Here is a 12,535-nt window from a genome sequence, read left to right on the forward strand (position 1 = left end):
AACAAAAACCCCACACTTTCTGAATCTCAAAGGTTAAAGTACAGGAAATAAAGTAACAGAACATTTCTAAGGGATGTTTCAGCAAGGTTTTGCTAAAATTATACAAGAGCACTTATAAAATACTTGAGCTGATAAAGAGGATAAATCAGAACATTAGGGCACTTTTCTAAGAAAACTGTAGATTGCTAAAACATACTGGCTTGAAGGCTCTCAATATTATATTATAGCACATGCCAGTTTCCACTAATTATAATGCACTATTGTCAAACTACTTCACTCTTTCGGGAAGACAGAAACACAAGAGGCAACACAAACAAGATGAATCGATGCAGCCTATGTCTGCTATTAAATAAAAAACCTCAGCCATTAAATGTGCTGCCCCATTCCCTCTGTTACATTCACGACCAATTCTTTGCCAGACTTAAATCTGCCTGTATTTTACACTTTTGGAGCAGCATTAAAAAAACCTTAAAGCTAGTTTGGAAGGATTTTTTTTTCCTTTTTTAGCTAGAGCACTTTCATAATATTTAAAAAGGCATAGGAAGCTATGCTGTAGCTTTTAAAGTGCTTATTTTATTATGAGATGGTGCTTAATAATATTCTTCTGGAAGTTAATAAATGATGCACATTTTCCGTGACAGACAGACATTGCTTGATGAGTTAATATGCCTCAGCAAAATGCAATCAAAAAGAAATTCACTGTCAACAGTTTAACCATGTCAATACACAGAGCTGAAATGAGACAACTAACCTCAGATAACTAAGATTAATGCATATATGACGAAGTTATAATAATCCATATTTAAGTCAAACAAACAAACCCCAAACCAAATAATGATCATTAAACCTCAAGCACAGTTTTGTTTCCCAGTAACACAACTGCAAAACAAATCAGTATTTTCAACGAACAAGTGCTCTATCTTCATTGCCTACATGGGGAAACACAGTACTCCTCAAACTGCAGTGAGGAGGATACAAGGTGAGGGTTGTCTTTCCCTTTTTATGTAGAGGAGGCTCCTCCTGGGCAACTGTGGGCAGCTCTGGGCAAGGGGCAGGAGTCCAGTCCAGGTCAGTAAAGACCAGAATCGGCCCCAGCCCACAGCAATTTACTTGGGGACCTGGCAGAAGCCCCCTCTTGCAGAAGAGCCTGGGCAATGGCTCCTGTGGAGTCACCATGGCAAAAGTACCAGCCTCCGCAACCCCCTACTGCCACCAGTGTCCCGGCTTATGCAAAGCATCTACTAATTTCAGCACATGATTTGCTCAAGTACAAACAGTGAGATTTGAATTTACTGGTGCGTTATTTCATGTGGTGATGGATTTTCCTCATTGTATCTCACTTTGTTGGGCTGGAACACTGGGAAGTTCCCTCTCAGAGTGGGACAAACCATTTTACACTCAATACAAGCTCAAATTCTCACTTCATTTATACCCACAAAACCCTGCTGACCATCAGGAGAGCTAAGCAGGTAGAAATGGCAGCAGAATTTGAGTGCAGGAACTGGTGAGTGAGAAATAGAAACACAATGCTATTTTACTGCCAGCTACCACAAATACATACACAGCTGGTGTTTAATTTCATTGTGTGCCTAAGGACTATAAGTGAGCTTTGAAAATCTCAACCTTCAGAATCTAGCTACAGATAACCATAATCCTATATTCTTGGATGCTGATACATAAATCTATGATATACCTGTATAGCTGCCATGGCACTAATCAGCGCAGCCATGCTGAAACACAGCAATCATTTTTGCTAATTGCAAAGGCAGGCTAGTAGCAAAGTTCAAATGATTAGTGAGTAAAGGTCCTCAGAGCAATCCTGCTTAAAAGTAAATGTCCAGTAAACTGCAATTAGTGTGTCTTGGTTTTTTCCTCCTATTTATTTATTTTTATTTTTATCGAGGAGGTCTTGAACTGCAGACACAATCACAACGCTCATGATGATCCAGCTGTATATCTACTAAGGCCATGTTGTTTCTGGTTCTGCCTCTTCTTCTGGGATGCCCAGCCTCAGGGACAAATTTCAGCACCTGGAAAAATCAACAGAAATGCATGGATTAGAAAACACTGTTGGAGAATTGAGAATGAGATTGTTGGGGCCCTGAGGACCCTTAATGGCCCAGACCAGCATTAATTTTGATACATTTTTGCTTTACTTTCAGTTTTGTCTTTCCACTCTGTGACATCCTGCTGTACTGTTTGTCCTGGAGCTTTGACAGATTGGATTATTTCCTTCATCAAGCATCTTTATATTGTGCAGTTTTCTAACCATGTTGAGTTGCTCCTTTGCATGCCAATTATCAAGCATGTTTTCTTTGGTTCGTCTTTGCAGTCCCATACATATTTGAATTGCTCTACCCCTTCTCTGACTTGTATAATATTTCTGCTCTAAAAAACAAGAACATTTTTTTACTCAATGTGAAATTTCTGAAGCACATATCATTAGAACCGATCCAAAAATGAAATGCCTGTGAGAGGCAGAAGGAGATGAATGAAGTTTGTCCAAAGTATGTGCCAGATTACATTGACTTTCTTTGGAATCTGGCTTTTGCTGGCTTATCTTAAAAGTCTCTGCCTCAATTTAAATATTTTCTTAAGAATTTACTGTGAATAATGTGAAAAAAAACCAACCAAACAAAAGATTATTTCCTAGGGAAGTATACGTCATATAAGAGGCTTCTGAAAAAATTCTATCTCGGCAAGAAAACCCTGAGACCACTAAAAAAGAGGGTTGTAGATTATAAAAAAGATGAAAAAGAGGCAACGAACGCAAATTGTAACAAAAGAAATCCTATTTGGGCATAAGGATGGAAATAGAGAATGATTAAATCCTGGAGCAGGTTGCCCAGAGTGGCTGCAGAAACCTTGAAGACTGTAAAAATTAAGAGGACAAGGCCATGAGCAACTTAATCTAACTTCAAAATTCTCCCTGCTTTGAATGGGAGATTGGGCTTCATGACCCCAGAGTGCCCTTCCAACCAATATTATTATATGAATTTATGGTTCCTTGAAAATGGTCTGTGGATATGTGGAAAACACCTATCATGTTGCGTCCTATCTAATCTTCTGTGATAGTGTAAGCATGTAAACCATGGACTGGAAAATGCTGAGGAAGATGCTTGTTTGTGGAGGCATGCTTTGCAAGCCCACCACTGGAGGTTGAGTTGCTGTGTAAGAGCTTATACTACCCATTAGCATGGTGGTGCAGGTTGAGGGGAGGAAATCTGCTTCGTTTCATTAGTTTGCTGTTGATGGGCCTACAGTAGTTTAAAGAAAGAGATATTAATTTCCAATTTCTGCCCTGCCCTGATGATCAAATACTAGTTTGGATTAGGTACAACAAATGAGTTAAGACAAGAACACTAGCTCTTCTACAGCATTTTTCTTCCCAAATCTCACAGCACATTGCACAGAAAGATATGCATCATTGTCAAACTTGTATACATTGAGAATCTGAAAATGCTTTGGTCAAGGCTCTGCAACACATCAGTAGAAAAACTACCAGTGGCTTTACATGGTCCTTTCTCTTTTGAAATCTCTTATTTATTGATAGGGATTCAGACACAGATATAAAGCAAGGCTGTAGCTCCACAGCTGGTGGGAGGCAGGTGGGCTAGTTCTGCTCACTATTGCCTCAAGCACTTGAGTGCAGAAACCATGCACTGATAAGGTACTAGAGCTAACACAGCTCACCTCTTGGAGGGCTGTTGTGACTCATTTTAGCTTGGCCAGACGACCGCCAGATCAAATAGATTTATTTTGCTTGTTCAAAAGATGGAGAGACGTCTTCAACTAGCAAAAGCCACTGGTCAAATGGGAAGTGGGACCTTAACACCTTTAGTGTCTCAGCTACAGAAACACCCACACTTCTGCCCAGAATAACAGGTCCCCTAACTAACAGATCATACTGTTACTCAATTAATAATCCTCTTTTTTTTTACGAAGTACTTTCTGTACTTTTACATACCAACACCAAACAAGAATTGACAGGGTCTCATGAAGGCGAGGGAATAAGGGGCTGCATACCAGGTCAAGGAAGTATTAGCAGTTTCAAGAGCTAGAAAACCCCCAAAAGTAAGTGTGAATGACTCACCAAAGGTTAACCATGGATGCTGTGCAGAGCAGGTGGGGAAGGGCAGGCAGTTAAGCAGCCTTCGGGATGAGACCATTCTCTGCCATTAATACTTGGAAGGTTCAAAGGCCATGGGATGTGACAAAAGTGATAAGCACTGAACACAGTCTATTATTTCATCCTCCCTTTCGTAATAAAATTTATGTTTAACCTATGTAATGCTAAGAGGAAGAACTGTGCCTAAGCAAGCAACAGACATGCTGCTTTAACATGTTGGGAAGATATAATTACTTTCCCTGGTAGAAATGCAGATATGTCAGGTTTTGGTTTGTTTTTATTTTTTCTTTTAAAGCAACAAAATTATAATGGATTTGAATTGATTTCAAACGTTGACTGCCTCAATATATGCAATAAATTTTGATGGACACCAAGACAAATCACTGTCCCGCATCGTCATCTAAAATACAGAGTTACTGAACCCAATCAGGTTGTTGCATTTATTACAGAGCTGAAAATAGACTGTATCTTCAAAGATGCTTTTTAAAAGAAAACACTTTTAAAATCAAGTACAGCTGCTGATGCTGAACCCATGATAAATTTTTTTATTTAAAGAAGCCTTTCATCAAAATCTGACAAATTCAGATGATTGGCAATTTGCAAGATCATGGGTAGGTATATCTGCTTTTTTCAATTGAGAGCAAATGAAAGTATGCAATGGGATGAGAGCAAAGATGTAGACTGCATGCAAGCTAACAGACCTCCTGACAGCTTGGGGATTTTCTTTGCGTTTTATATTAAAAATATGAGCACAGTATATGGGCTTTGCTGATAACAAAAAATGAATTGACAGGCACTTCCCCAGACAAGACAGGAAAGCAGTGTTTGAACACAGCTGAAATTACAGAATCACAGAAACACAGAATTGTTTAGGTTGGAAAAGACCTTTAAAATCATTGAGTCCAACTGCTAACCTATCACTGCCAAGTCCACCACTAAACCATGTCCCTAAGGACCACATCTACACATCTTTTAAATACCTCCAGGGATGGTGACTCCACCACCTCCCTGGGCAGCCAGTTCAAAAGCTTGACAGCCCTTTCAGCAATAACTTTTTCTTAATATCAAATCTAAACCTCCCCTGGCAAAACTTGATGCCGTTTCCTCTTATCCTATCACTTGTTACTTGAGAAAAGAGACTGACATCCACCTGGCTACAACTTCCTTTCAGGGAGCTGTAGAGGGCAATGAGGTCTCCCCTCAGCCTCCTCTTCTCCAGACTAAACACCCCCAGTTCCCTCAGCCGCTCCCCGTACGACCTGTGCTCCAGACCCTGCACCAGCTCCGTTGCCCTTCTCTGGACACGCTCGAGTCATTCAATGTCCTTTTTGTAGTGAGGGGCCCAAAACTGAACACAGGAATCGAGGGGCGGCCTCACCAGTGCCCAGTACAGGGGTCAGATCCCTTCCCTGTCCCTGCTGGCCACGCTAGTGCTGACACAAGCCAGGATGCCATTGGCCTTCTTGGCCCCCTGGGCACACTGCTGGCTCCTGTTCAGCCAGCTGTCAATCACTCCCCAGGTCCCTCTCTGACTGGCAGCTCTCCAGCCACTCCTCCCCAAGCCTGTAGCGCTGCTGGGGGTTGTTGTGGCCCAAGGGCAGTACCTGGTACTGAGCCTTCATACAATTGGCCTTGGCCCATCAATCCAGTCTGTTCAGATCCCTCTGTAGGACTGCTTTAATAGCTGATCACAGAACTGATGTTCAAAGCTCTCTGTGTGCTTCTATCTAATAGTTTTTGTTTCAGCTAAATACAAGGAAATTGAAAAGAATCAGGAAGTAAGGCTGTTTCCAGTGACCACAGTAGTTGAAAGAAACCCCTTTATTCTGAAAATAGTTGCTGTTTATTCATTATATGGGAAGGTCCTTAAAGGTGAGAAACTAATGAATTTATGAAAACAGTTCAAAGAAATTTTGTTCAGGACACTATTGCTCCTTTTTTGATGGGATCAGTAGCTTTAAGAAAATACGGATGTGAGTAAGGTCTGGAATGATCAAAAGGTTTGTTTTGTGTGGGTAAAAAAGAATAACCTTGCAGCTTTCAAATTAAAGGAGCAATGTCTGTCACTACTAATCAAAATGTGGTGCCTCAGCTGTCCAGATCATTGCCTCTCAAAGAGTACCTAACTAGAGCCATATCCCCCACATCAAATATTGAGTTAATTATCGTCATAAAACTATTAAAGCAATAAAAAAAAAAAAAATAAAAAAAAAAAAATCAAGACAGAGGACTTAGCTTCCGAGCTGGACTTGGTGTTTATAGGTAATACAAAAAAAGGGTATCAGGGCCTTGTAGCTTTTCTTGTGTAGACAGCTCCGTAGGAGCACACCAGTATGCTGCATGGCATTTTATTTTGTACATATGCCTGTGCATCTAAGAGGTTTCAAAGTGAGGTGACTGTGGCCACTGCATAATTCGCCTTGGGTGTGGTAGTGAAGGAAATATAAAGAAAATGATTGCTTGTGATTCCCTGCCAGGAATCGTGCTCATTGATCACCCACTAACTTTGGATGCCAGCTTCTGAAGGACTCTTTAAATGAGAGAGCAAAGCCATCACAAAAAGCAGTATCTGGAAGCTGAAGTCAGAAAAGCTCAAACTGGAATTAGCACAGACTTGTTCAAGTCAGGCCAACTCACGACCTAGACAGCCCTCCAAGGAACCGTGGGGTTTCCAGCCTGTTTGAGACATCAGAAAATGGCTGACTTTCCAGGAGGAAAAGTACCAGTACCAGTCTGGGTCTTGCTTTGGGGGCAACAGGGTGCTCTCCAGTGGCCAGTGGAGCACAGGAAGTCAGGGCTGACAGCCCGGCAGCCCCTCTAAACTCAGCAGATATGTAAGAGCACTTCATGTTCAGGGGATGAGGAGAGCAGATTGGTGATGACTGCTGGGGAAAGGACCCAGCTGGAGATAATCTGTTCACCCTGAGCCATACCCCACATTTCTCCAGTAGAGGCAGCAACAAAGAGGTGAGTCCAGAGAACAATTCACCGAAACACCTCTAGTGGGGCTTGCTCTGATAACCAGGAAAGGACCCCAAAGGCTGGACTTGCAGCTTTAGATGGGTAGAGCCAGATGAGGTGAACTAGCCCCTCCGGAATTTGCTGATGGTTCTAGCCATGTATCATTTACCTTTGAAGCCAGGCCACATTTAGCCATGACAGTCCATTATGGCTGATTTTAATAAAAAGCAAAAGTAACAGGAAACCCAGTCAACGCTTCCTAAAAATAATTTTAAAAAGGGCTATCCAGTTGCTCATAGCCATTTTTTACGTATTATAATTTATTTATTAGGAACAATAGTAACATTCTTTGTTAAATTCTTGACCAGTAGTTTAACATAAGTAGAAATCTGAAGTTTCACTCAAAAATCAAATCAGCTTTTTGTTTGTTTGGTTTGGTTTGGTTTGTTTTTTTATGATTAGCTTAAGAAGGCCACAGATAATCAATAACATGACTATGGCTTACCAAATATCTGGTTAGCTTCATATTCCTGTGACAGAAGATGGAGAGTGACTCTGGATGATATTTTAGATAGTGAAATTTCTATTTTGCAGAACTTATTTTAAAATCCTGCTATGCAGCATTATCTAATCTCCTTCTGCACATCTAAAAATACCATCATTCTATCACGCAAACCAAATTATATTTGTCTGAGATTCATGAAAGAGGAAGCATCAAAAGTGCAAAAAATTCAACACAGATCCAAGTTCTGATACAGACGAAAAATCTTACTCCGCAATTTTTGAAAGTTATCTAATCCAAAGGTCACACACATTTTAGCTGTGCTCTGAGCATAAGAAATCAAGCATTATGGGAATGTGGTTCATAATTTAGCATAAGGACCTTTATTCTAGTAGGAACGCAGCCTAAAATAACAACATAGATCCAAAGCTGTGTTCTTTCTTACCAGAGATAATAATAGACTATCAGGAACAAGAGAAATAGAGTCCCGTTTGCTGATCGGCGATAGCATTCAAACTAAGGGATTATTAAATGCAGAAGGGATTACTGATTTTATTTTTTTATTTGTATAAATAGGAAATACCTGGTTTTAACACAGCAAACAAGGGAAAAAAAACCTTAATTGTCTTAAAACTCAGGCATCTGAAACAGTCACTAAAGCTATGATGTTTTTGACATACATGAAATCAACAAGACCCTCACTTTTGGTGATTTTTTCATGCATTATGGCTCCAGTTACTGCTTTTTTAACATGACCAGATAGAGGTACTCCCCCTTCTCAAACTGCCTTTCTGCCCAGACGTGTATCACAGGATGTCTCACTTGCTTAACTTTCAGATGTCATCCCAAGAACTTTCATTTTCATCTAGTAAATAATGAACATTTTTTTTTCTCTCACTGTACCTTTGTGCTGTCTCTGCTCATTCTGTGATTTAGCAGTCATTTCTGACTCACTGTTTCCTTGCATTTCCATTCCAAATAAATCCTATTGCTGCTTCTTGTTTAATATTTCTACGCATTAACTCTTTTGTCAGGTTAATTCTGTGCCTTTATTACCATAACAGCCTTTTATCTCCTTCATACATGTACTATAAACTCCAGGACATACAACAATCACACCATATTCCATGAACACTGGTTTGATGATATTAGCTCTTTTTAATCCCTTTGTTGTATCAGCATCATTTGTATAATTTCTGCCCAATTATCTCATGTTTTCCTGTGTGAAGGCTGTGTGAGAATTGTCTGCTCTCTCAAGTGCCTCCTTAAGGTTTGCTTCTCATTTTTCAGAAAAAAAAAAAGGAAAAAAGCCTCCACAACACCAAATTTTATTAGCTACATTTCTTAACTCCATTGCAACAACTCCTCTACCTTAATGAAGTCCCATGTCACATTTTTTATTTTCTTTCCTGACCCCTGTTCGTTTCTCCCCAGTAATATTTGCTACTGTCTTGTTTTCCCTTGACAATGTTGGGTCCAGTGAAAGCTGCTTTCTATGCCCCAGCATCTTGTGCAAAGACTTAGTATTCTGTAGGTACTTTGAGGTGCCTTCTACCTCTCTCAGAGTAGCAAGAGGTTATGAAGTTGCCACCCTAACACTAACCTAAACCTTTGTCATTGAGAATTAATTGCATGTATGTCCTGTGAAGGTACCAGACCATATGAAACCTGAATGGAGGTATAACACTTCAAAAAGGGGAGGTGGTGGGGGAAAGAAGCACCATGTGGACAGTCAAACATGCATCAGATTTAGAGAGGCAAGCAAGGTGGTAAAAGACGCAATCAGCTTTCACCAGTTTACTTTTTTCCTTATATGTCTTTTAGCTGTGTTGCTCAGCACTGTGTTTGTGGAGGTTTATACACTCCGACAAATTCTAGTTGCTACCTTAAGAGCATTTATTCCTCATGGAAACTCATTTCACATCTCATCAGTTACAGCAATGAGACGGGGAAACCAATTTCTTGTTTCTCTGAGGTATGTGCATGCTGGGCGGATGGCACAGCTGCAGCCCAAGCTGAATTGCATCCTGGCCTGAGTTCCCCCACACCTCCTCCAGGCTGGGTGATCTACAGGTTTAGAGACACCCCCACTCTATAAAGAGCAGCTCCAGGCATTTACAAAGAAATGCACTGCAGTGAAAAACACTCCTTCATTTCAGCTCCCCTTTAGCAAGTTATACAGCACTAGACATGAGCATTTGATTAAGGTGTGCTGCATCTATTTTCATGTATTGCTTTGTCTTTTCCTTGCACAGAGCCCTGTGACATAACTCAGTATTGCTTATGGTACTGTCCCTGAGACGTTTAGAGACACTGCCAGCACTTGGCCTGTTTGGTTTGCAGAGTTGGTGACACTGTGTGGTAAGTCATGAATATTTGTCCATGAGCTCTGGTCTCAAGCAAACCCAGAAGCCATGGAAAACCACAGAATATCACAAGACTCCTGCAAAAAAAACCCCACCCATAAAACTATCTGTTTACTCAATTTATGAACCCATGTACTTCTGTAAACTCCTGAATATTTTGGAAACGTTATGGCAAACTTCCAGGTTATGAAAAAGACCAGAGATCTCATTATTAGCATTTCCCAGGGCAATAAAGAAAAAGATACTCCTTACCATGGCATTTTCATTTTATAATTTTTCTTGCTGTTGCATTACTTGTTACCATTAAACATGATAGGAAAGAGCTGTACAGTCTGTTCAGGGAACTGGAGCAGCATTCACAGCTTGGGGAAATTAAAGGCTACACGTGATAGCTATTAGTCCTGCGATACTAGGAGGTGATGAGTACAGTGTGAGGCTTTGAATAGGAACTAAGGGGAAACTAAAAAACATTAAGAGCATAAGGAGAAGATAACCTTGAAAACTCTCTGGACTAGAAGCCTCTCTCTCAGCAAACACTCTGGGCATTAGTGTCCCCACAGCTGTGGGTGTGCTGTTACTCCAGCACTGCAAGGCACTGGCTACAAAGACAAAAAGGAGCCTATTGCTTCTGGAAAATTTGCCTGCCTGTCCTTCTCACCCAAAAATACTGGGTAGCTCAGAAATACCAGACAACTTTTAAGTAATTTTCAGTTGCATTTTTACTGCTGAGGACAAGCAGGATAAATAGCTCTGGTGGGTTCAGGAGCTCAGTAGATGAAGCTTCAGGATAGCAGTTAGGCAAAGTCAGCAGCAAGCTGTCTGGGGTCTGCAGGGTTCAGTTTCAGCTGCTGTGAACACTCCACTACCTTATACTTCCTTCTGGTGTCTTTTGCAAGTAAATCAAAGTAATTGAGACTTGTGTTTGAATCTGGTTTACATTCTCCTGCAGCAAAAAGCAGAGATTTTTAACCAAATTAACAGTGCTGGGGATTTCATAAAGTGTGAAGCTCTGTCCTTGTTATGCTACTAAAGGCTTTTTGGTTAAGGATAGTGGATTTCAGTTTGGCTTCGAAAAGAGTGAACCAGCTCCATGGTTCTGAAACTGGCATGTTGAGAGGCCCCTCCTCAGTGCCTATACTGCCAGGCATTTACATTAGAGTTAAATGTCTAAGAAGAATAACGAACAAAACTGATTAGCTGTGCATGGCTAATAATAAAGTGGAAAATATTTTGCACTAACATTAAGGGACATAACTTTAGCATGTCATATGCAAATTTATCTGCATGACTTCCACTCATGATAATGGGAGCCACTTGGCTAAATTTCTGCTCAGTGAGCTGTTAATTCATCCCAAAGGGATTAAGTTTAAATTTAAACTTATAAAAAGGCATTTAATGTTAAATCTGAAACACTGTCTTGAATTCATATGGTTTTCAGAGAACAAAGGAATAGTGAATAAATTAGCAGTGATGTATTAGTGTGAATATTGAATTTCCTGAATTTAGTGATTAATTTGGGACAGTCTTAAATTGTGACATCCTGGTTCTGACCAATACCTGGTTAGTATGATATTCTGGTGTCCCAGCACGATATGCTCCCAAACATCTGATAAAAAATAAGTGCTTGATAATATGTTTTCTAATCAGCATTTTTCTTCTAGCTACTGTCAATAGTTGGCTTAAGTTCTGATACAGATGTGACCCAGTTTATATTTTACTTCTGGTTCTCACAGAATACTTCTGAATTATGCATCACTCATATTTAAGGGTTGAAACTCCATATAGAGTTACTGTGCAAAAAACCAAATTCCTTTTTATAATTTTAAAATAGTTCCCTTCCAATCTCTCTCTTGTTTTTTTCTTAAAGAAAAGATTATTTAGGAAGACCTAATTTTCCTTAAGGTACTATTCACTATTTTCTATATTTCACTGTGTTCTCTCTTGTTCCCATTTTTTTCTAAATTAAAGTATCCAAAACTTTACTTACATTTTTTTTTTAATGTGTCCTGTATCTCTCCTGATGTATGTTTCTGTTTCTATATATCTTTTCTACTCCTGCCTGTATCCTTCTAAGAATCAGTGGTCAAAACCCAGTATAAGTACACCACCAATTCATCCAGGTCATAATATTTGCTGTGTTATTACCTGTTCACCTTGATTTCTGCAGAAGACTGTCATTTGTTTTTCTCCTATCATCACTGTACTAAATAACTGTTTTCCTGAAGCTCTTCACAGTGATTTCCTACTTGACCTTTAGTCCAAATTCCACCTCTTGTTTCTCCCTCCTCCCCCCACACACCTAGAGTTATATGAATAAATAGTTGATACTACTCATTCTAATGCTTGCTGCTTTTCTAAACTGCATTTATAAGTAGTTACACAGGCCTTCTGAAATCCATCACAGCCTTCTCTTCTGTTAAAGTATGCTATCTCCTGTGCTAGCTGTCATATTTTCCACTTTTCACCTCCCTCCAGACTGATCATACAGGAAATACCACTTAATCTGTGTGCTGGGGACACCCACAAATATCCATATGTAGTTCTCATCTCTTCTACCTCTTTGCTTTTTCTCTCTTA

The 12,535-nt window shown here is 40.0% G+C and overlaps 1 protein-coding gene across 1 annotated transcript in view; it reads right to left on the minus strand.

Moving 5' to 3' along the window:
* Nucleotides 1–1,003: 1,003 nt before the first annotated feature.
* PDGFD (platelet derived growth factor D) overlaps nt 1,004–12,535 on the minus strand; it is a 62,382-nt gene continuing 50,850 nt past the window's right edge. Inside the window, exon 8 of the mRNA XM_026856544.1 lies at nt 1,004–2,030. Coding sequence (XP_026712345.1) covers nt 1,896–2,030 — 135 coding nt within the window. The 3' untranslated portion in view covers nt 1,004–1,895. The remainder of the gene's footprint in view (nt 2,031–12,535) is intronic.

Source organism: Athene cunicularia, assembly GCF_003259725.1.
Source record: "Athene cunicularia isolate RWA chromosome 1 unlocalized genomic scaffold, athCun1 chr1_part1, whole genome shotgun sequence".
NCBI classification, from domain to species: domain Eukaryota; kingdom Metazoa; phylum Chordata; class Aves; order Strigiformes; family Strigidae; genus Athene; species Athene cunicularia.